The sequence below is a fragment of the Larimichthys crocea genome, chromosome XV (genome assembly GCF_000972845.2).
Source record: "Larimichthys crocea isolate SSNF chromosome XV, L_crocea_2.0, whole genome shotgun sequence".
In the NCBI taxonomy this organism is placed as follows: Eukaryota; Metazoa; Chordata; class Actinopteri; family Sciaenidae; genus Larimichthys; species Larimichthys crocea.
In genome coordinates this window covers 21353293-21375551 of record NC_040025.1, presented here as the reverse complement: position 1 = coordinate 21375551, position 22259 = coordinate 21353293, and the positions used below count along the sequence as shown (strand labels likewise).

The following is a 22259-nucleotide window of genomic DNA, read 5'->3' as shown; positions in this document are numbered from 1 at the left end:
TGGCGGCCAGCTTCAAAACGGTGGCTGGATACATGCAGTGTCGCTGCATTGCAGCTACCTGGTTACCATTAACTGGCTCAGTTGTAGTAAATCACTGTAAATCACAAGCAAAGGTGCAACCAATGATTGCTTTTTACTAGCCAAGAGTGAAGCAAAGCAGAGGCCAACTAGCTAACTTTAATAGAAGTTTGTCATCGTGTTGATGGGCTGATTGGGCGATTTGCGAAATTAAATGATAGTATTTGTCAGTAGGTGTAATCCTCATATTTCTGTCCTCTATGATCATTGGTTGTGATAAATTCTTGGATTTTGAAAATGTAGGCTGTGGTAAAAACAATGTTTACCAGGGCAAGAAGAGCAATCCTCCTAGTTTTCCAGAAAAGCTCCAGTTATCAGAGATCTTCTAAAATACTTGCCCTTGACTCTGACTGAAAGTAAACTCAGAAAGTATCCCACTGGGAATTTCTCCATAAAGTCTCCCTTTATTATAGTGGCAGTGATGAAAACTGCATGGTGTGTACCATGTCGTTTTATTTTTTGCAGAATGCAAACTTACAGACACAAACCATCGTCTTGCATTTCCCATTACTTCTATATGCAAAGAAGCTAAATCAAAAGTGAGCCCCTGTCTCAGACTAACATACACAAGCCTGCACACATTCATGAATACAGAAAATAAGTCAACTGGCAAGTTGACAATATGGATCAGCTATGCAGTTTCTTGTGTTTACTTTCAGTCAGACCTGGAGACAAGTGCATAGATGATTTCTGATTTTTTATTTATTTTTTAAAGCTGTAGGAGACTTGAACTCCTTGAACCCAAAGTTTCCAATTTCTCTGCTGGAATTTAATAGTGTGCCGGCATAAAGTTGTTGGTCTGAAGAGAGACAAAATAAGCTCAGTGTTGAAGCAGCAGAGTTTGAGACATCCTGACTTTTAGCGCCAAGTCAGGCTTCAAAAACACTGTCTTGTTTAATTTAGAGAACTTTGGATTTCCAAAATGCAAAACAATTACGTTAGACATTTCCTGCCTGTTAATAATAATAATTATCTTCTCAGCTTTCATGCTGCACACACTTTGTGTCAATAATTTGAAGCCAAGCCTATCCTGAGATAACCCTGATGAGGTTATTTCAGGCCAGGCTTTTCTAAGAATCCTTCTAGAAGACATACAGCTGAATAGTACTCTCCATGTTGAACAAACTGACTTTTTGTGTAAAATTGACAATACCCCTTTAAGGTGTTGAGCTTCATTGAATCATTGGAAAAGTCAAGAGCATGTGTGGGCTACCATCTATGCAGACACATGGTCTTTGCACGAACCAAGAAACAGAAACAACGAGGAGATCCAGGCTTGCAGAAAAGCCTAGAAAGAGCCGTCCCCCGGTAGACACCCACGTCAGCCACTATTTGCTCGTCAAACAGCCGAGTTTCACTTCAAAGCAGAGAATTTGGGAGCAAGTTCTGAGCACATCTTTGTCGATGTAATCTCACAACAAACCCAGCTAATTGATTCTGCTGGCATTCAGATTCATGCAGACTGCTCAGCGCTGGTGCTTTTTTGAAAAGTGAAAAGATGCGTCCCTGAAAGACTTCAAGACAGTCCATCAGTTTGTGTTGGAAGATGATGAGGGTCCCCAAAGCCCAGGCACTGGATCATCAAAGGGCATACAACAAGGAACAAAGCACTAGCTGGTCCATCCCCAGAACACATGCTGACTGTGAGTGAAAGCACTACACACTCAACCTTCGCACTCGTACAGATTTATACCTGATGGTTGTGTCTACTATTTACACATACCCATGCACATAGACACACACACATGTGGAGACATTTGTACACACTCGCTCACACTCTTGGAGAAATAGCTTAATTTAGAAGTGAGCTACTGTGTGCCTGTAAGGACATTTTGTCTTGTAAAAAATTGAGCAGTTAAAGCTTGTATCTTTAATTCAGAGGACGGTCAGTGCAGTGAATAATGAATAGACTGGGACCTGCAGAGATCAAGGGGTAAGACTTGCTGAGCAGGGGTCCGTTGGGTGTCAGGTGGCAGAGACGCAGCAACTAAAGCATATGCAACTCCCGTGGAAAGAAATGTTTGTAGAGTGGCAGAGCACAGATAAACATGAGGGGATAGTAGCTCAAGGGAACTGAAAAATATTATAGTGTATATTCATTCTTTAACCCATATATATTTATTGTTTACTCTAGTTTCCACTGAGAACTTGGTTCAAGCATCTTGGTGATAAAACAGTAGTGGAAGAGAAGAGTAATGGTCTTTCTATACGGCTTATACATTACAACCTGTAACTAACAGATGATGCCATTAAACTTTCATTGTCAGTGTTATACCATCTCATATGGCTCGTCCTCCTTGTGTCAAGACATCTTTGCTCTTTTGCTGTGACAGTGCAACACAAATGCATTGGAAAACGTATGCACACACATTCACACTTACATACACAGCTTCAACAGTATATTTAGGAAAACAGCTGTAATAGAAAAAACAGTATGTTTTTTACTCCAAACAACCAGATTGTGGCTCCATATCATGATGAAACAGCAGTGTATTTGGCTCGTGCTCGTGCTCGCTCTCACTTTCTCTCTCTCTCTCTTTCAAGCACTTCCTCAAGAGACATAGAGAAGCCATTGATACTGGAGTGTGGCATCAGCCTTGCCAAAGCTGGTGTCATGGTGAATGGATGTTCCTGAGATGGCCGTTAAAAACAACGGTGCCAAATGGGACAGAAAAATGGAAAGAAAAGAGCAGTTGAGGAAAGAGTGGACCAACCTTGGGTGCATCTAAATGCCTAGAAACAGAAAAGATTCAAAGAGGTTGGATCTCAATAGAACATAAGCGTTCTCTTCTGCCTGTACTTAATCTGATCTGAAAGAGAAGGCTCTTTCAGGTTGAAGTGAAAGCAATCTAATGAATTCCCACAGGAAGCTATTTGCTCCACTGAGATGAGTGCAGATGATAGAGAGGAATCCACTTTATAGTGTTAAGTTGTGGCCCTGAGCTGTTTTCCTAATCAGAGACCTGGGGGAGTTTTCCATAATTCTGAGCTGATACTGTAGCGAGGACTTCTTTGAAAAAACTGTGTCCCCGTTCTGGACTTCTTTAGGATGTGAAGCAAAAGATGACAGAACCTATTTGAGAGATATATTCCCTTTGCCACTCCCTGATCATCACCTCTTGTCTGCTGCTCTGCACCCTGTGTGTATGTGTGTGTTTGTGTACCTTTGTGTGTATGTGCGTGCAATATATTTGTGCTTCTTCTGTGTGTGTGTGTGTGTGTGTGTGTGCGTGTGTGTGTGTGTGTGTGTGTGTATGTATTTATCCACATATGTGCAGGAAGGGAGGGATGAGAAAGGAACGCGATTCTCATTCCACTCACACTCTCCTATGTTGACCTCACTGTTATGCAAATGACCAGAATGTAACAAGACCATGTGTGAGGCTGAGCTGTGCTACAAACACAAACTCTATGTATGTATGTATGTATGTATGTATGTATGTATGTATGTATGTATGTATGTATGTATCTATCTATCTATCTATCTATCTATCTATCTATCTATCTATCTATCTATCTATCTATCTATCTATCTATCTGTGTTTAAGCGTGCATATATGTCACACAGACAGACAGTAATATGTAGACTGAGATGTAAACTATGAAAGGAAAATAAAGAGAAACATAACAAATGCAGCCACATCCATGTAAGGCATTCATGTCCTGTCATGGTCTGTGACTTGATTTCAAACATTCTTAGCATGGCTGATTTTGATTTTAGATCAGAATGACATTGCATGGTCCGTGTCCACTTTCTAGGTCATTTCGAATCAATACAAATGTATTCTGAGCGATTTTATGCATTCTGCGATGAGACATTTCTATGCTGATGAGAGAGATCGCTTTCAGGATGACAATGCCCTCCATCCACGGGGCACAAGGGGTCAGAACATGTTTAATGAGTTTGAAAATTATGTGAATCATGCACTACAGGCTTTGCACTCATCAGATGTTAACCATAAATTGAACAGCTTTGGGAGATTTTGGACCATCGTTATCTGATGCCGCCATTATCAAAACACCAAACGAGTACAAAATAAGTAAAAATGCTGTCTCATTGCTCTGGTAGAGTTCGAGAGACTGTGTCAAGGAGCATTGAAGATGTTCTGGCAGCTTACTATGACAGTTTATGTTGGTTGTTCTTTTATTGTAACTCGCTGTAATTTTTCAAGCTCTGTGTGTTAGGATGTAGTTGGGAGACGGACTCACTGAACAGTTAAGGCTTTAAAATCAAACAGTAAAAACTACCTTTATTTTTGTACTTGTCATCCCCTTTGGCAAAGCATTTATTGCTTGCTCAGAGTAAGCGCTGACCCAACCAAAAAACAAAGACTCTGTGGAAAAACCACATCTAATGAAAACAGCAAATGATGCAGGTCCAAAACAAAAGGAAGGCAGGACCATTGCACCAATAAGTTTCAGCTTATTAGTACAACTTTAACACACTAATTACTGCAGAAATAGTAATACAAGTACACTTAAGGAAAATATCCAAATATACTTTTTTGTTTTAATCCTCTCTGTCTCTTTGCAGAAGATATACAATAATAATCAACTCTCCATCTTAGTTCATTGTATTATCTTCTTTACAATGTTATTATCTTCAAAGGAACTGAAAATGAGAGTAAATATCATACACAACACAAAGACAGATTTTCTGGCAATATTTGCAGACAAGAGGACAGCACTACATTCACTTCATCTTTATACATATGAAAAAGATCTGTTTGCATCACGACTCCAGGGAAGATTCTGACTGGATAGAGTCCAGGTTTATTCAGGCTTCATACTTCTGAGTAATGGCAGGATGCTCTCTTTCTCTGTCAGTCCCTCTCTACTTCCTTTTAAATCCCACTCATCTTGTGTCTCTCTCTTTCACTCTATGAATCTGTGCTTTACTGTCTATACCTGTCCAAACTCAAGCTGTGTAAGCATCTCCTCATCTCCTGCCCTCACAGGAAAGACGGGGTCAGATAAAACAGAGAATGCATCATGGTCTGATCCACTGTTTCTAAATAACCCAGCTAAATACCAGTCTCACTCGGAGAACAGGTCACAAGAACAGCTGCAGTCAATAATCTCATTTATCTGCTCAACCATCAGGGAAACAGATCGGCCCCACTTTGGATCACGCTAGCTGTCAGACTTTTAATGTGAAAAATATGAAAACCTCTCACTAAACCAGTGTGAGTGTCATTCACTTGCTCTCCTTTTTTTTCTCCCACACTGTGTAAAACTGAAGGTTTACAAGGGGAAATGTAACATGGCAGCAGGGGGATGCTGTGACATCAAGTGGAAAGTAAAGTGCATGCTATGGAGCTAAGGAATACATGAACCATTTGTTCTTACTGTGGGTTTAATATTGCTATATGTCTGTCATACTCAGAAGGAAAAGGTGATTGAGTATACAAGGCCCTCTTGTGAGATGGGGCCACCGAGATACTCAAATGGATAGCTGTTGATGCCGTGAGGGGCTACAGAATATTGTGCTACGCCCCTGTGTGTCTGCAAGTCTCCTTCTCAAGGTGAACCTTTTACTGCTTAAGGAGACTGGGTCCTTCACTCTACATGGTAATTAGCTTAATGAATCATTTCCAATATGATTGACCCCCAATGCACATATGCCACGTTTGCCACTACATTGGTATTCACAACACAAAATCAAGCATCTTTTTCAGTGCCTCAGATCCTGCCCTAGACTAATTACCGCACTGCCCTCGTTTTAGCTTTGTTGTCGGACTAAGCTCAACGGATCAATGAAATTCCATTTGAGCATCTGTTGCCCAAAACGACCCTAGTTGGCCACTTCTAAAAGTAGGTCCTAATAGCATTTTACTGTTGTCCTTGCCCAAGGACACTTCTCTTTGTTTCAGAATAATACACAGCCAGTAATCAGCACAAATAAACTAAATTAATCCTCGCAGGACTTTCTTCAATGTACAAATTCAGGCTTTGTGCACGTACACTGCTTTCAAATAAGAGATGGTAATTGAGTTTAGCATGTGTGTGTAATAGTGAAAAATGATGATGTCCATGTCCTATTTTGTGATTTCCCCCCCCCCCCCTTCACCCACATTGTATTGTTGAATATAATTAGCTAAAATTAACTCGCAATGTAGCTCAGGCAGTATGACTGATGTCTGTGTTTCTTTGTGTGTAGGTGTGTGTTTGTAGGTGATGCATGAAAGTATATCAATAAACCTGTCATCTCGACATATCTCGTCCTGCTTCTTTCTTGCAGACAGCAGCTTTCTCTCAGTCGGTGGACCATAAATTGGATATTTGCTGTGATATTTCAGCTTTTTAATGTTGGTATGTACCTATAGACTGCTTCTTCTGCATCCGTGCAGCTCCACCTACATTCTGCATCTATATTTATTATCACACTATGGACATCTGTTGTGACAGATAGGACGGATAGTCCAGTGTCCTCCCCTCGTGTCATATGCACTGAATAAACAGATTAAATTGAGTCATGCATCCATGCAAACTGGCACACACATGAATGGATAAACATGCAGAAACATGCGGATTACTCTGTGCTTGCACGGAAATACACACACAGCATGTTATTCACAGTAACCCAGCTATAATTTGCCTTGTTTATAGAACATTTCAGTTGGCCAATCACATTTCTCACAGTATCACCATATCAGAGATCAAATAATTATTCATAAAAAATTAGGGATATTATTTTGTCAATTGTCCTCATCCAAAATGTAATTGTATCCAAATGAAGTGATTAGTCTTTGTTAAAAAAGAAATGGGCTTACCACTTAAATGATTGTCTTTCAGCTTTGCCCGCAAAGACAAAGCACAATAATGGCCTTACTTACTACAAGAGGCTGTCAATCGTAGTCCCAATTTCTATTAAGATCTCTTGCATTTATTTTGAAAAATATCTAAAAATAACTTTAGTACAAATCTCATGAATAACTCATTGACAGTGACAGAAGTCCTTTCAAGTATTCTATGTCATGACACCAAGTTGCCTACGATACAGGTAAACTATAAAAACTCAGTATCTTCACTTCTTCTACACTCTGTTTCACAGCTCACAGCTGCATTTACAAGAAGCATTGCCAAATGTTTTATAGCAGCACATCAAAGAGAATGATTATAGTACGATCTCTTGCGAGGCCACAACACACTCAGTCGGCCTTCATGACCCCCAAGCAGATATTAGCTTTCTACTGCTACTGCCACCATAGTGTCGATTTTAATGTGCATGTGTGGATTCCTGCTGAATGTGTTTATGCTTATGAAAACACAGTATTGTTACAGAAATACAAGTTGTGAATTTATGTAGACATCCTATTATATTGTGGTTACTACACAGTAGAGCTAAATGCAAAGTAAGGGGACTACATGTGTACTTGGACCAGGCTCTGCAGGATTTTCTCATTGTTCGTATTTGCAAATTTTACTAGTGATTTATTTATCACTAATGAGACTGATCTGGATCACTCATCCATTATGATCAGCATATAGACATGTACTCTGTGGTTTTCTTTATGGTCTTTCTGTTAGTGAACATAACATATCATGTGAATTCAAGCTGCACATTATGTCAGTTTCTATATGTGTGTCTAAAAATCATTCATCTAAAATGAAATAATGAAATAATCAGATAGAAAGTAAAAGAGACTGTACGTTAGACATGAAATCATGGCTTGAGTCGCGCTTCATGTTGAAATGGGTCCTTGGCTGTGTGAGCTATATATCTTTTAATGTGTCTGACAGTCCATTTTCATCATAACATTCTTCTCCCGGGAGTGAAATAATGTCTGCCCTCAGGCGATGTAAATGAAGAAAAATGTAAAGGCCTGTGCCGAGGCTCAGGCTGTGGGTTAAGTTTAACCTGATTGAAACTAATTGATGTATAGCTTCACTTCATCTCAAAGGATGAAGCCCAGAAATGTCACGTTAGGACATAATTACCTTTATTGCCGCCTCCTGTCACATGTTTGAATATAGACTCTCTAACATGGATATTTTCACTGGTAATGCAAGATAAGTTATCGCTGTAACAACACGTCTGTCATAAATTTAATTACTCTAAAATCACTTAAGATGTATGGCTCAGTGAACTCTACAGATTTAAATATCCTCTCTAAGAAAATGTCTTAAATTCTACTTCAGTATCTGCGCTTATTAATCAATTAATCAAGTGAATGCTTCATTTTGGGTCCAAAAAAAGAAAAAACTTTTACTGCATACTAAAAACAAGCATCCTGTTAAAGCCCTAAAAAACAGTATGCAATATGCAACCTTTAGGGCCTGATTGTTTATTTCAGTAAAGGTCAGCTGTGTAATATATGCCATGATTGGAATCACAGGTCCATCCATGACACAGAGAAAAAGAAAATAGTCTCATGACATGCACAAAGAGCATATAATGTCTATTATATGTGCCTTTAAAGTTTGTATTTAGGCTTTAAGACAAGTAATTATGAGAATATTACAGTAAAGTAAATAATGGAAAAATATCACGGGGATAAACCCCCAAAATTAAACTATACTTAAGTTTCTACACAAAAATATCATGATCTAAGTTCAGGTAATACACATCAGAAATATAAAAATGAATTTACTGTAGGAGTACTGATCTATAAAGCCTACAGGCCTACTTTGAATGTAATTGATTGTTTCTGATTATTTTTCCAGGATGTGACGCCCTCCAGTGGCTGCCATAGGAAAGTGACATTAGTATGAAACATGATAAATATTCCAAACAAATCACCTCAATAACACGGTCACAAAGCAAGAGATGGGAAATTACGTAATTCACATTAACAATTTAGAGCTAAGTGAAAATCATAAGAGGTGGAAAATAAACAGTAACCCGCCTGCCCTGTGGGGGGCGCTGTCACAAGCATCTGCTCACATTTAGAGAAGGACAGGGTGACGGAAGTGCGACTGTTGTTTATCCGGCATCGAGCCTCCTGCTCCTCCTCGTCTTTGCAACGATGTCCAGCGGTGGAGGGAAACAAGCGCCCAAAATTGTCTCCAAATCATCCGCGGGAGGCACCGGGGCAGCGGGGGCCGGCGGCGGGCCCCCGGTAATGCCCCTCGCCTCTCCGCTCATGGGGAAAAAGAAGAAGCCGTTCCTGGGGATGCCCGCTCCGCTGGGCTACGTGCCCGGGCTCGGCAGAGGGTAAGCTAACGCTGGCTAGCAGGCTTTGTGGTTCAGCACACTGCTGTAGGTTTATTCCAGAAACTTGACATCATGAAGCATCTGAACCTACTAGCGTTTATATATCTGGAGATGTGACACAAAATATTACTTTCTGGATGATGGCGAGCAAGAGAGATGTTTAAAATGAACACGAGGTTTAACGTAATCCATGCAGTTTCTAATCTGTGCAAGAAAGGCAGACCTGTGTGTTTAGATTTGTTCACGGCTGATTGGTTTAGATTTGGTGAAATCGTCATTTAAAAAAAGTCAAAGTCAACTTTATTGCATCGAAATTACGTTTCTCTCTTACAGCATAGACATGAAGTGTAAAATATAAGTAAAATATGTAAAAATAAATATATAAAAAATAGAAATAAATAAATCTAAAAATATATACAAGCCAAAGGCATCTGTGAGGCAACATGGCACAGCGTAAACTGAGTTATTAGTATAAATATAAGTGGTAATATGGCAGTATGGACAGGATTTACAGTTATTTACAGTGTACAATCAACGAAATATGTAAACAGTAGACTGTACACAGTGCAAATTTGGTGTGCAAGTATATTTGTTGAGTCTAAAAAAAAAAAAAGAAGAAGAAAAGATCATTGTTAGAGAACAATGCATTTATATGTATGTTATTTGTCATTTTTTAAATGTTAGTATTGGCTCCAGGGCATCTTCACATTGTCAAATCTGGCCCTCTAAAAAAAAAAAAAAAAAACTTTGCACACCCCTGAGTTAAATGAACATAGGTATTGCCTCGTTAATGGTTCCATTGATTGGGCGGCTGTGGCTCCGAGGTAGAGCGGGTCGTCCACTAATCAAATGATCGGTGGTTCAATCCCTGTATGCATGGGCTAAATACTGCTAATGAGCAATCAGCACCGTGCATGACAAATAAGGTGTATATGTATGTAGTGTAAAAGTTTAAAAAGTCCATGTACCATTTACAATTCGAGCCTAACCAGTCATAATGACTTATTAAAGGAAAGTTGTAGCCTGCTGTTAATGTTAATGCTGAAAGTGAAAATATATGATGCTATCTTGCTGGAGACTGGTTTAAGTGCCCATGATGTAACAGGAACTATTCAACCAGCAGTAAGAAGCGATCATCAGGTGGTTATAAATTAGGTTGAACCTCGCCGTGCATTCCTATAACAAGCCTTTCTATGTTTATTTGTGTAACATTTGCTTTAATTGCTTCTTTTCTTTTTCTTTTTTAGTGCCACTGGTTTCACTACCCGATCTGATATCGGTCCTGCTCGTGATGCCAACGATCCAGTGGATGACCGACATGCACCCCCAGGGAAGAGGACGGTTGGGGACCAAATGAAAAAGAACCAGGACGACGACGATGAAGATCTGAATGATACAAACTATGATGAGGTACTAACGATTTGTCTGTATCTGGCTGTATGAAAGTACTTAATTTTCATCTGCATCCACCATATGAAGAATACACAAAGACTTCAGTCACTCTAATCACATTAATGTGCCTTTTTTTTTTTTTTTTTTTTTTTTTTTTTTTTTTTTTTTTTTTTTTTTTTTTGCTGTAGTTTAACGGATACGCAGGTAGCTTGTTCTCCAGTGGCCCCTATGAGAAGGACGATGAAGAAGCAGATGCAATATATGCAGCACTGGACAAGAGGATGGACGAAAGACGCAAAGAAAGAAGGTTATTAAAAAATCTATTCTATCTTTTTTCCCATCTGACTTTTAGGGAATACGCATACCCTTTCTATTTAATAATGTTCGACATCCTGTACACCTGATAGTCCGTGTGAGTGTTATTTTGACTGCTGGTCTGCGTATTTTCAGGGAGCTGAGAGAAAAGGAAGAAATTGAGAAATACCGTATGGAGCGACCCAAAATCCAGCAGCAGTTCTCAGATCTAAAGGTACAACATTGCACAAACTAGCCTTTCTTTTCCACCTGTGATCACATTAAATTGTCCTCTGCTGTCCTCTTCTTCCTCCTGTCTCTAAACATTGAACATATAATATTGTGTCAGTGTTGAGTTAAATGTGTAACGTGTTTTTGACGTCTCCACAAGAAACAGCAGGATGATTTTTACAAAGAAACTTTGTGTCTCTGCTAAAACAGAAATGGGAGGGAAAAGCTGCATACTAATAACACCTATGTTTACATTTTCATCCTTGCAGCAAATCTTGCCGGCTTAGCACAAAATAAGTTTGTGCTGTCGTATTAGAGAAATATATATCAACAACATTGCTGACATTCCAGATTAATTCACATCTATTTCCACCCTTTTTTCCATGTCTTCACAGAGGAAGCTGGCAGAGGTGTCAGAGGAAGAATGGCTGAGCATCCCTGAAGTGGGAGACGCCAGGAATAAGCGGCAGAGAAATCCCCGCTATGAGAAACTCACCCCTGTCCCCGACAGCTTCTTCTCTAAACACCTGCAGACCGGAGAGAACCACACCACAGTCGACCCTCTGCAAGGGGTCAGTTTATATATATATATATATACAAATACAAATACACATTTATATACTTGTAGGTGTCCACATAAAAGCACACATCACTACAATACATCATGTAGTTTCAGCCTGCACCAGCAGGAGTCAGGGTATCTCCCTGGAAATAAACAAATCACTTCAACTGTACAACTAATGTACTTTACAAATGCTGCTTATATCTCGGTAGACCTCCCTGCACAGTATAAAAAGAATCTTTGATAGATACATGGAATATAGGTCCAGTGTGTAAGATTTGTGGCCTGTATTTACAGGTTATATCACAAATGGAATATGGATTATGTGTTGAATATGCACAACCATGTTTTCACCTTTTAAAATCTGAATCTTTTTTTTTTTGCTGAGTTTGTTGAACTGTCATGTTTTTACAGTGTAAACACTGGCTCTAAAAAGGCCCTTTCATGCTTTTCTCACATTTCACAGCCACTGGAGAGAGTGAGGCGATGGGGTTGCAAGTACACTGCTAGATGCCATTAAATACTCCACAGTGGAAATTTTTAAAAGGATGAATATGAATGTCTTTTAAAATGCCATAAAGAGCAAACAGACACCTATATTTGCTGATATCTTTCCTGGTATAGCTATCTGTCTATCAGTTTTTGTCATGTACATATTGCATTTTCAAAATGTTTTATGTACTTTACATTGTCAGTATGAATTCACTACCCAGTATGTTTCAGCCCTCCTTAATAGGAGAGTACTGTTAACATTCAGAATTTTCACAAGTATCGTTTACAGTGGCGAGAAAAGTGTCATATGATCTAGGCCTGGGTTTCACAAGCCTCTTCACCATGCCATAACAACAATTCTCACTTCTCTCCACTAGCTGGGAGGTCTGAACACACCATACCCAGGAAGCATGACCCCTGGTTTGATGACACCAGGGACAGGAGAGCTGGACATGCGGAAAATCGGTCAGGCCAGGAACACCCTCATGGATATGAGGCTCAGTCAGGTAACTGCTGATCATCCTTTGCACAATTCTATCATTCATACTCTGTTGTTGTTGTTGTCCTGATACACCTGTATCTGCCTGTTATCTATCTACAGGTGTCCGACTCAGTGAGTGGACAAACAGTGGTGGATCCAAAGGGTTACCTGACAGATCTCAACTCCATGATCCCCACGCATGGAGGAGACATCAGGTAGACACAGTGGTGACATAAGGAGTTCCTACTGTCTATTTATATTCAATATGTTCTTGTGTGAATGTGTTTGATATATATATTTTGCCTCTTGCATGTGCAGTGACATCAAGAAGGCTCGTCTGCTGCTGAAATCAGTGAGGGAGACCAATCCTCATCACCCGCCCGCCTGGATTGCTTCTGCCAGGCTGGAAGAGGTGACAGGCAAACTGCAGGTGGCCAGGAACCTGATCATGAAAGGCACAGAGATGTGTGTTAAGGTAAAGAATGGGCACAAATATGTGTGATTTTAAGTAATCCAGAACATAGCCTGGAGTAAAGTTTGTTGATTTGTCTGTTATCTTTTAATGTCATACACCCATATTTTAAAGGAAGAAGCTGATTAAACCTCTGAAATGATAAATAACAACAACAAGCTTTCAGTCTGGTTTCCATCTAAGTTGCAAAGGTGAAAACTGGTCCTTGTCCTCCTGTAAATATACGCATTTTTCTCTGTCCGCCAGAGTGAAGATGTGTGGCTGGAGGCAGCCAGGCTCCAGCCTGGCGACACAGCCAAAGCCGTGGTGGCCCAGGCAGTCCGTCACCTGCCACAGTCTGTCCGCATCTACATCAGAGCTGCAGAGCTGGAGACTGATGTCAGGGCCAAGAAACGAGTCCTAAGAAAGGGTAGGCCTCACAGTTGTTAAAGTAAATGAAAAGAACTAGAACTTTTGATTTAAAGCTATTTGTTCCCTCTATGTGTATATTGCACACGTTGTTATGAGGAGAGTTCTGTTTGTTTATCTTCTGCGTGAATGAACGCATCGTGATTTCCCTGCCAAAAGTAGGATGTTTAATTTTGTTTGGCCAGAAATTCAAAACCAGCCTCCATCTGTTAATTGTCTCATAAAAACACCCAGCCATGCACAACTACTCTGCACACATAAGATTGCATGAAAGATTTCATAAGGGTTACATTTGGCAGCTGTGGCTCTGGCTTCTTGTCAAGGCCAGGCACCCTATTTGAACTATTCATGTCAATGCCTTAACACACACTCATGCACACACACACACACCCCCACACACCCACACCAATATTTCCCAGCAGCATACCCCACTGACAGAGATGGATTGGGAGCTTCCTCTGTAAGAGCTCTTTGCCTCTACACGTTCAGTCACCTCTGCTCTACTTTCTCCATTACATAAAACAATCTGCCTTTCTACTCAAACTCTACTGAACTTTACTACTAGTCTTTAGTGTTTGTTTTTATTGCGTGTGTGTTTACTATAATGTGTAGCCTATCCATCGCGTTTTTGTCCACTGTATATGACACGTTTCCAGACAGAGAGCCTGGAGAGCCCCGAGCAGCACACTTACCTACTCACATGCTTTAAATCACTCTAAAGCAAAGTGTCAATGTCTAATTGTTACTTTTGTAGCTCTGGAGAATGTGTCCAAATCCGTTCGACTGTGGAAGACTGCTGTTGAGCTGGAGGAGCCGGAGGATGCCAGGATCATGCTCAGCAGAGCCGTGGAGTGCTGCCCTACCAGTGTGGAGGTACGCGTAGCAGGCACTGTCATTTCACCTCCACCCATCACAAAACGTCCATATCTAACTATTTCTGTCTGTCCTCTCCAGCTGTGGCTGGCATTGGCCCGGTTAGAGACGTATGAGAACGCACGTCGTGTCCTGAACAAAGCTCGAGAAAACATCCCCACCGATCGCCACATCTGGATCACCGCTGCCAAGTTGGAGGAGGCCAACGGCAACACTCAGATGGTGGACAAGATCATTGACAGAGCCATCACTTCTCTGCGTGCCAATGGTGTGGAGATCAACAGAGAGCAGTGGATACAGGTGTGTTCCTGCAGCTTAGTGGTTTCTTTGAGAGAGCAGGGTTTCCTGCAGCTGTAATGTGGCAGAGGAAAACTTTCCCCTGCCGAGTCCAGTTGCCTCCCAGGACCACAAAGTCACTCACCAGACTTCAAGCTATTTGTTCGCGTGTGAGGAAAGTGTCAGTTAAGCAGTCAGCGGCCTACTGGCAGCTACTACTACAGCATGAGTGATGTTGATTTTACTCTATTGATCTGATTGGTTTAAGTTTGACAGGAAGATGGTCAGATGGTTCATCCAATCACGTGGCCTGTATTTTTTTGAAAGTGCCCGCTTCGCAGATGGTTCTTTCTAACAAACCAGTCGGTCATTTTAGTCCGGTTGAACGGCCTCTACAGAATAATTGAGAGATGTTTCTAATCTTTTATCTAGATCATAAACACTGTTCACCTGAATAAACATGTGAATCATAAGGTAAAAGTATCAGTGATTGTCGTTTATGAGCTTTGCCTAGCATGCCACATACCTTGGCAAAGCTGCCCCTCTGCTATTTCATCTGAGTGCAACAGAACACGAGCCAGCACTGTGACTGACATTTTGTTTAGAGCAGTTCACAGTTGTTTTGCAATCTTTTTTTTTTTCTTCTTCTCCTTGACAGCCTAGCTTTTTCTACCCCAGGCAAACTATGTGGTTTATCAAGGCCAGAACACTCATCATAACACCAAAAACAGATTAACTCTAATATGACAGTTATTAAAAGAATCCTTTTCTGAACAGTGGGGTTAGTGAGTCATTCATTTATTCTGCGCACAAAAATCATCTGTGCAGAGATGACCTCTTATAAAAGATTAATTATCTATGGACAGGATATTTATCAGTAATCTAGGTTGATTAAAGGGCTTCTGGCCTCGGTGGTTGAAGGCATATCAGGTGTGTGTGTATTTATTACATGGCTCCATCATTTACTGACTAATATACTGTTGGGGCCAGTAGTTCATGCTGCATTCTTCTACAATGTACCACCCACAGCTTCTTTCCTCATCAATGTTCCTTCTTGTCCTGCAGGATGCAGAGGAGTGTGACAAAGCAGGCAGTGTGGCTACCTGCCAGGCTGTGATAAGGGCCGTCATAGGGATTGGCATTGAGGAGGAGGATCGCAAACACACCTGGATGGAAGATGCAGATAGTGTGAGTACTGACGTATCTACATGTTCAGACTCCGATACCCAGAGGAGTCATTTGCATACACATTTACTGTCAGGGTTTAACTTAAACGAGCTTGTCTGTTATGTTTCAGTGTGTGGCTCATGGAGCGCTGGAGTGTGCCAGGGCCATCTATGCCCATGCTCTACAGGTGTTCCCCAGTAAGAAGAGTGTCTGGCTTAGAGCTGCCTACTTTGAGAAAAATCATGGCACCAGGTGACCAGATTTGGTTTCTAACCCTAGTCAAAAGACGTTTTGATCAACCACCGTTTCTGTTTTTCAACTCTCATGTACTGAACTGCGACTGTGCTCCTCCCCTACATTGCTGTTCCACAGGGAGTCTTTGGAAGCCCTGCTCCAAAGGGCCGTAGCTCACTGTCCCAAAGCAGAGGTCCTGTGGCTGATGGGCGCCAAGTCCAAGTGGCTTGCTGAGGATGTGCCTGCAGCCAGAAGTATCCTTGCTCTGGCCTTCCAGGTAATGATGAGATTATGCAAACTTTGACTTTTTTTTGTTTTATACATAGTATCCATGCAAGCTTGTGTCTCACAGTTGTTTTCCCCTTTCCTGTTTCTCCCCCTTTTACCCTCACACTCTATATTTCTTCCTCTACTTTTCATTTTTCTCTCTAGGCTAACCCGAACAGTGAAGAGATCTGGCTGGCTGCTGTCAAGCTTGAGTCTGAGAATAATGAGTATGAAAGAGCCCGTCGACTGCTGGCCAAGGCCCGCAGCAGCGCCCCGACAGCCAGGGTGAGTGAGAAAGTGAAAAGGAGACAGAGGTTTCCTTATTTTAAACTCTCATGAGGATCCAGTATAAAAATGCTAAATGTTAATGTTTTGTTTTTTTTCTTGTCAGTCAAAACTTTCTGTCATGTCATTATTGATATTTGTTGGATTACAACACTATGTCAGTAGCAATGCAGACAGAAAAGAGATGGGAAAGACCAAAATAGACACACATTTCCTCAAACTCATTGTCTGAAGTTTTGGCTGCTCATTTGTACAGGGGAAGATTCCTTGTGTATTAGAACTGTCCTGACCTTTTAATCACTAACGCCCTTTCTGTGACCCTCTGTACCAGCAGGGACAGTTTGTTTTTCATTATGTAATGCTGATATGAATAGAGCTGTGACCCATGTTTTGGAGGTGGCTTGATTATCAGGTTTTATTGTTCTCCAGTTTAAAAGTAAGTTAATAGCGCATTGTTCGTGGTGCCTCTTCCAAACATGCTGTCTTTCTCAGGTTCAGGCTTGCCAATTTTTTTTATGCATCAAAAACAGTTGGCAGCAGTCAGGCTGACAGATGCTGTCAGCAGTGCTCTTAAACACACTCTCTGGCTACTCTTTCTTTAGCCTAGCTGTCTGTTTGCTGATAGATATGACAGAAAGAGCTTTTAATGTTTCCTGTCAAATAAGACAACCGTCTGGTCTTAATGAAGTAGTTTCACAGTTAGGCTATGCCCTAAGAACCTGGTATTTAATACATTCGAAATCAGATAAAATATTTTTCAAATTGGTGCTACAATAAATGTATTTCAAATGATTTTTGTTAATATACGCGACCGTATGTGTATGTATTTGTAATCTCCACAGGTATTTATGAAGTCTGTGAAGTTGGAGTGGGTATTGGGAAACATAGAAGCTGCTCAGGAGTTGTGCACGGAGGCCCTGAAACACTACGAGGACTTCCCCAAACTCTGGATGATGAGAGGCCAGATAGAAGAGCAATGTGAAAACATGGATAAGGCCAGAGAGGCCTACAACCAAGGGGTGAGATGGGGTTTGTTTATGTGTTTATTATAAGCACAATGTCAAGGGAACCATGTGTGTTTTTTTTTTTGTTTTTTTATTAAAAATGGGTGTTTCCTTCATAATTCTATAATTCTTCTTTTTTTTTTTTTTGGTAGTTGAAAAAGTGTCCTCACTCAGTGGCTCTGTGGTTGCTGCTGTCTCGTCTCGAAGAGAGAGTGGGACAGCTGACCAGAGCCAGAGCAATCCTGGAGAAGGCACGACTCAAGAACCCCCAGAGCCCTGAGCTATGGTGAGAAAATACAGTTTGACACAGCCGCAGGGATCTATGTCAAATAAAAATAAAATAAAAAATTAGCCCAATTGCTACTCAAAATTATGAGATAAAACTATCATGTGTGCCCAAAATCATCATAATTTTTCATCATATTTAACAAGGTTGGAGTCGGTCAGGCTGGAGTTTCGGGCTGGACTGAAGAACATCTCTAACACGCTGATGGCCAAAGCCCTCCAGGAGTGCCCCAATTCAGGTGAGAATATATTCCTGCTGCTGGGGGGGGGCACGACTTCTAAAAAACTTTTCTTCAGAAATCAAGAGAGCCTGTTTTATTTAGATGACAATAGACAAAACGGATCCCTTACTGTACCTCCTTTCTGTTCAAGGACAAATACATCTATTACAGAACAACCCCTCTAGAACAAAAATTGTGTGTTTTGGATCTGAATGTTTGTATTGTCAACAGTATTCCATATTAGTCATTGATACACAAAAGATATCCTTTCACATTTTACTCATGTATGTGACATTCTGTTTCAACCCACACCCATTTCCTTCCTACAAGGCATCCTGTGGGCTGAAGCAGTGTTTTTGGAGGCCAGGCCCCAGAGGAAGACCAAGAGTGTGGATGCTCTGAAGAAGTGTGAACATGATCCCCATGTATTGCTCGCCGTAGCCAAGTATGACAATCTTTTCACCGTTTTCTACTCCTCTTCTCAGTATCAAACTCTAAGCTCTTAATCTTTAATCTTAATGCAATCTTGTGCACACATTCTAGGTTGTTCTGGAGTGAGCGCAAGATCACCAAAGCCAGGGAGTGGTTCCTAAGAACAGTAAAGATCGAGCCTGACCTGGGAGATGCTTGGGCTCTCTTCTACAAGTTTGAGCTGCAGCACGGCACAGAAGTAAGATTCTCAATGTTCTCTCTTCTCATCTGGATATAAAACGTGGTCCTTTGCGTGTGCGGTCACGTTTACATTGAAAAGACTACAACCTGTCACCTAGTTTGGCTCATTCTGCAGTCAAATGCAAGTTTAGTTCATATAGCACTGGTTTATCAGAGTAGTAACAGCTGTGATTGCAGGTGACCACTAATGTTCTCATCAATCATTAACCACCAAACAAATGGTGCATTGTTGAGCTGTTGTAGTATTGCAGAGGAGTACATCCAGAAATAAGACTTTTCTTTCGAAGTACCAGGTTTGTAAGAATGATGAGCTTGACAGATTTACTGATAAACCGATGCCTCTGGCTGCTAGTGTTGTTTAATGAATTGAAAATGCCAGCAAAAGTTAACAGCCATAGTAGATTGAAGAATAAATGTAATGGTTTCAGGCAGCCTGTTTGTGGTAGTGAAGATGTGCTAAAAAAAAATACATGGTGTAACTTGTCATTGTAAACTAGTTTGAACCACACATGCCAGTAATTGCTTTTGCTCATTCATAAAGTTGGAAAGCGTTGTGTCACGGGTATCTAACTTCAATGTTCTGCATCCATCAGGAACAGCAAGAAGAAGTGCGAAAGCGCTGTGAGAATGCAGAGCCCCGGCATGGTGAGCTGTGGTGCGCCGAGTCCAAACACGTCCTGAACTGGCAGAAGAAGACGGGAGAGATCTTAGCGGAGGTTGCCAGCAAGATCAAGAACACTTTCTGATACTGTGGGAAACTTGGACTGAAAACACCTGGAGGACTCTGGCAGTCATCAATTGAGCAGGAAACAACTATGGACATGCTCAACTATTGGTCTCTAGCAGGACTTACTCATCCATCACAGATACAAAGCATTGACACATACCCCATTTATCTTTTATTGTTTGACAGAATTGGATCACAGTTTGTGTACTTCACAACAGAAAATGGAAATTTGGTGTCAAAGTGACAAATTGCTACAAATTTTAAATTAGGTACCAGTTTAAAACTCAGAACCACTGATTCCCTCTCTTCAAGTAAACAAGTAGTTTCAACAGTAGTAAGTATTTGTGTATAGGTCAGTGAACTCCAGTTATCAACACTGAATCAGAACTTTGACTTGGCCCTTCCAGGACATTTTTATTGTCTTTAAGCCTTTTGTGCATAGCTTTGGCTTAATCTTTGAAGTATTTGTCTTGCTAGGAAGCAGATTTTGTCCTACATCAGCTTTCAGACTGTTGCAGGAGGTCATTTTGGATTTCAGTGTATTTTGCTTCCTTCCTACACTTTGTTTCAGTCTCACTTCTAGCAAACTTACTTCTTTTTTTTTCAGCAGTTTGCTACTCCTTGCAACACTGCCATAAAGCTGCACCTGGTGAATCACCCAGGCAACAGTTATTGTTTGAACAATTCTCTGAGTAACTTAAGAGAAACACGTATCCCAGTGAAGTGCTGGCTTCATTCACGGATCTGTAAATCTGATGTAATTTCATCTTCTGGCAACTGTGATGGCAGACATTAAATCCAGTCATGACCACCCAGGTTACACGTGTTTATTGGTCTCTATTGTTTGGCAGTGCTGCAGTGACCACATGATGTTTTGTTTAACAGCTATACAATATGCCAGTTCAAGTAGATTCACGAGGTGTGTGCCAGTTATGTATCCATGCAACATATAATGTGACTTCTAATAATAACTGGTTGCACTAGTAATGTTGTAGGTGCTATTTCATTTTATATTTGTACTTCATTAGGGTCAATTAGTTAATTGTTTTGTACACTTTGACATGAATCTATTTTTCTGCTGTTTAGTGTCGAAATTCTCATTTCAGTCATCGTCAACATGAAAAGGCAGAAATGAAAATTAATACTTAAAATAGATACTGTAACCGAAATATACAAAACGCAGGTTGATTCCACCTTTACAGTGTGTTTGGACTGAACCCCTGAACAGTGATTGTCAGAAATTGTCTTTTGTTCAGAAATCTATACATTTTGAGGAATTTTCCTTTTTTTTTCTATCTTGGTCCGCATGGATATCGAAGAGGTCCAGATTTGCCTATGTCTGTGTGGGTGTGTATATAAACTCCTTGTCAGGGATTATTATGTGATTTCTCATGTTGGAGTAATGAACTGCTTTTTATACTTGCTGGAAATCTGTTTAAATACTTTGCAGTCATCCAATAAACAAACAGGACAACTTGTTGCATCAATCCCTGTTACTCCCAAACAAGTTGTATAATAAAATGCTTCCTTGTGCTTGAATGTCAAATCTAACTCTGGAGTGAACAGTTGGTTTCTGTGTGAGATGTATTTTCCCAGACATTTAAATTGCTCTTGCACAAATCCTCCCATGCAGATCCCATGAATGGTCAGCATTTCGGTTGTTCATTGGACCTTGTTGTTTTGGGTCAGACCAGTTTAGATCACATCATCATGTAGATTTTTCAACATCATAACAATAAAGCACAGTTTCATTATGCCATCCATCCTCCCTTACAGTAAGCCACCCACTTAAAATGTTTGAAGTAAAAGCATCCACCAGATTCCGCCCGCTCTTCACACCACTCCTCTGTATCGCTTCTTCCCATCGAAACCGAAAGGATGAAGACGTGATTGATTGCAGACGTTTTCCTCGACTTGATCGGACTGGAGTTTGGTGAAATCATAAGCTCGGCGTCAGCAATCCATGACCGGGAAGGAAATTGGATCAGCAGTGACTAGTGATGTTGGAAATCACGTAACACCACATCGGAAGTTACCCCGCCACAGCGTTAACCTATTCACCAGAGGGAGTGTAAAAATAGTGGGTAAAGAAAGTGTTTAGAGACAATGACCGCGGTCGGATGAGGAGTGATTCCTTGGATCTCCCTGCTTCTGATAGAGATGGCTTTGCTCGTCTGAGGATCCTGCAGTAGGACATGATAAATGGTATGTGTGGTTTTAACACCTGGTGCGTATTTACGCAACAGATGAGCCGTTTTAGGTCTACTATATACACCTCTGTGCTTTAAACAGAACCGTGTTCGCATTCGTTATGATGACATGTAGTACAACCTGCTGCAAATCTATGGATGCTTTTACGCACACGCTGTGGCGCACTGTGCGTCCCAGCCAACTGTACATTGATCCATGGTGTTTTTCTCACTGTTAATCTAGAGTGTACTCTATACATAATACATGTTACCTCTATCTTTCATAGTGTCTGACCGGATCTCCACTCCGTAGTGTCCTGGTGGTTCTCTTGCTGGCCTCCTCCTGCGGTAAACGTAGATGTAACTATAAAGAAATCCTGGGCTCCTATAGAGAGGTCATCTTGGTTGAGCTGCATAATCTGGTATGAGTTCTTTCTTACAGATATATCTTTGCTATTATGTGAACTTCATGTGTGACTTTGATATAGAAAT

General features: G+C 40.8%; 1 protein-coding gene across 1 annotated transcript; it reads left to right on the top strand.

Annotated features, from left to right (window-relative positions):
* Window positions 1-8984: 8984 nt before the first annotated feature.
* Window positions 8985-20580, top strand: prpf6 (PRP6 pre-mRNA processing factor 6 homolog (S. cerevisiae)). The gene is made up of 21 exons (XM_027288606.1): window positions 8985-9235; window positions 10483-10645; window positions 10816-10934; window positions 11078-11156; window positions 11548-11724; window positions 12584-12712; window positions 12808-12902; window positions 13006-13162; window positions 13406-13568; window positions 14322-14440; window positions 14522-14740; window positions 15782-15904; window positions 16014-16135; window positions 16256-16394; window positions 16550-16669; window positions 17512-17688; window positions 17826-17959; window positions 18106-18197; window positions 18510-18624; window positions 18723-18849; window positions 19445-20580. Exons 1-21 carry the CDS (start codon window positions 9048-9050, stop codon window positions 19595-19597), a joined length of 2910 nt encoding a protein of 969 aa, XP_027144407.1. The 5' UTR covers window positions 8985-9047; the 3' UTR covers window positions 19598-20580.
* Window positions 20581-22259: the final 1679 nt, after the last annotated feature.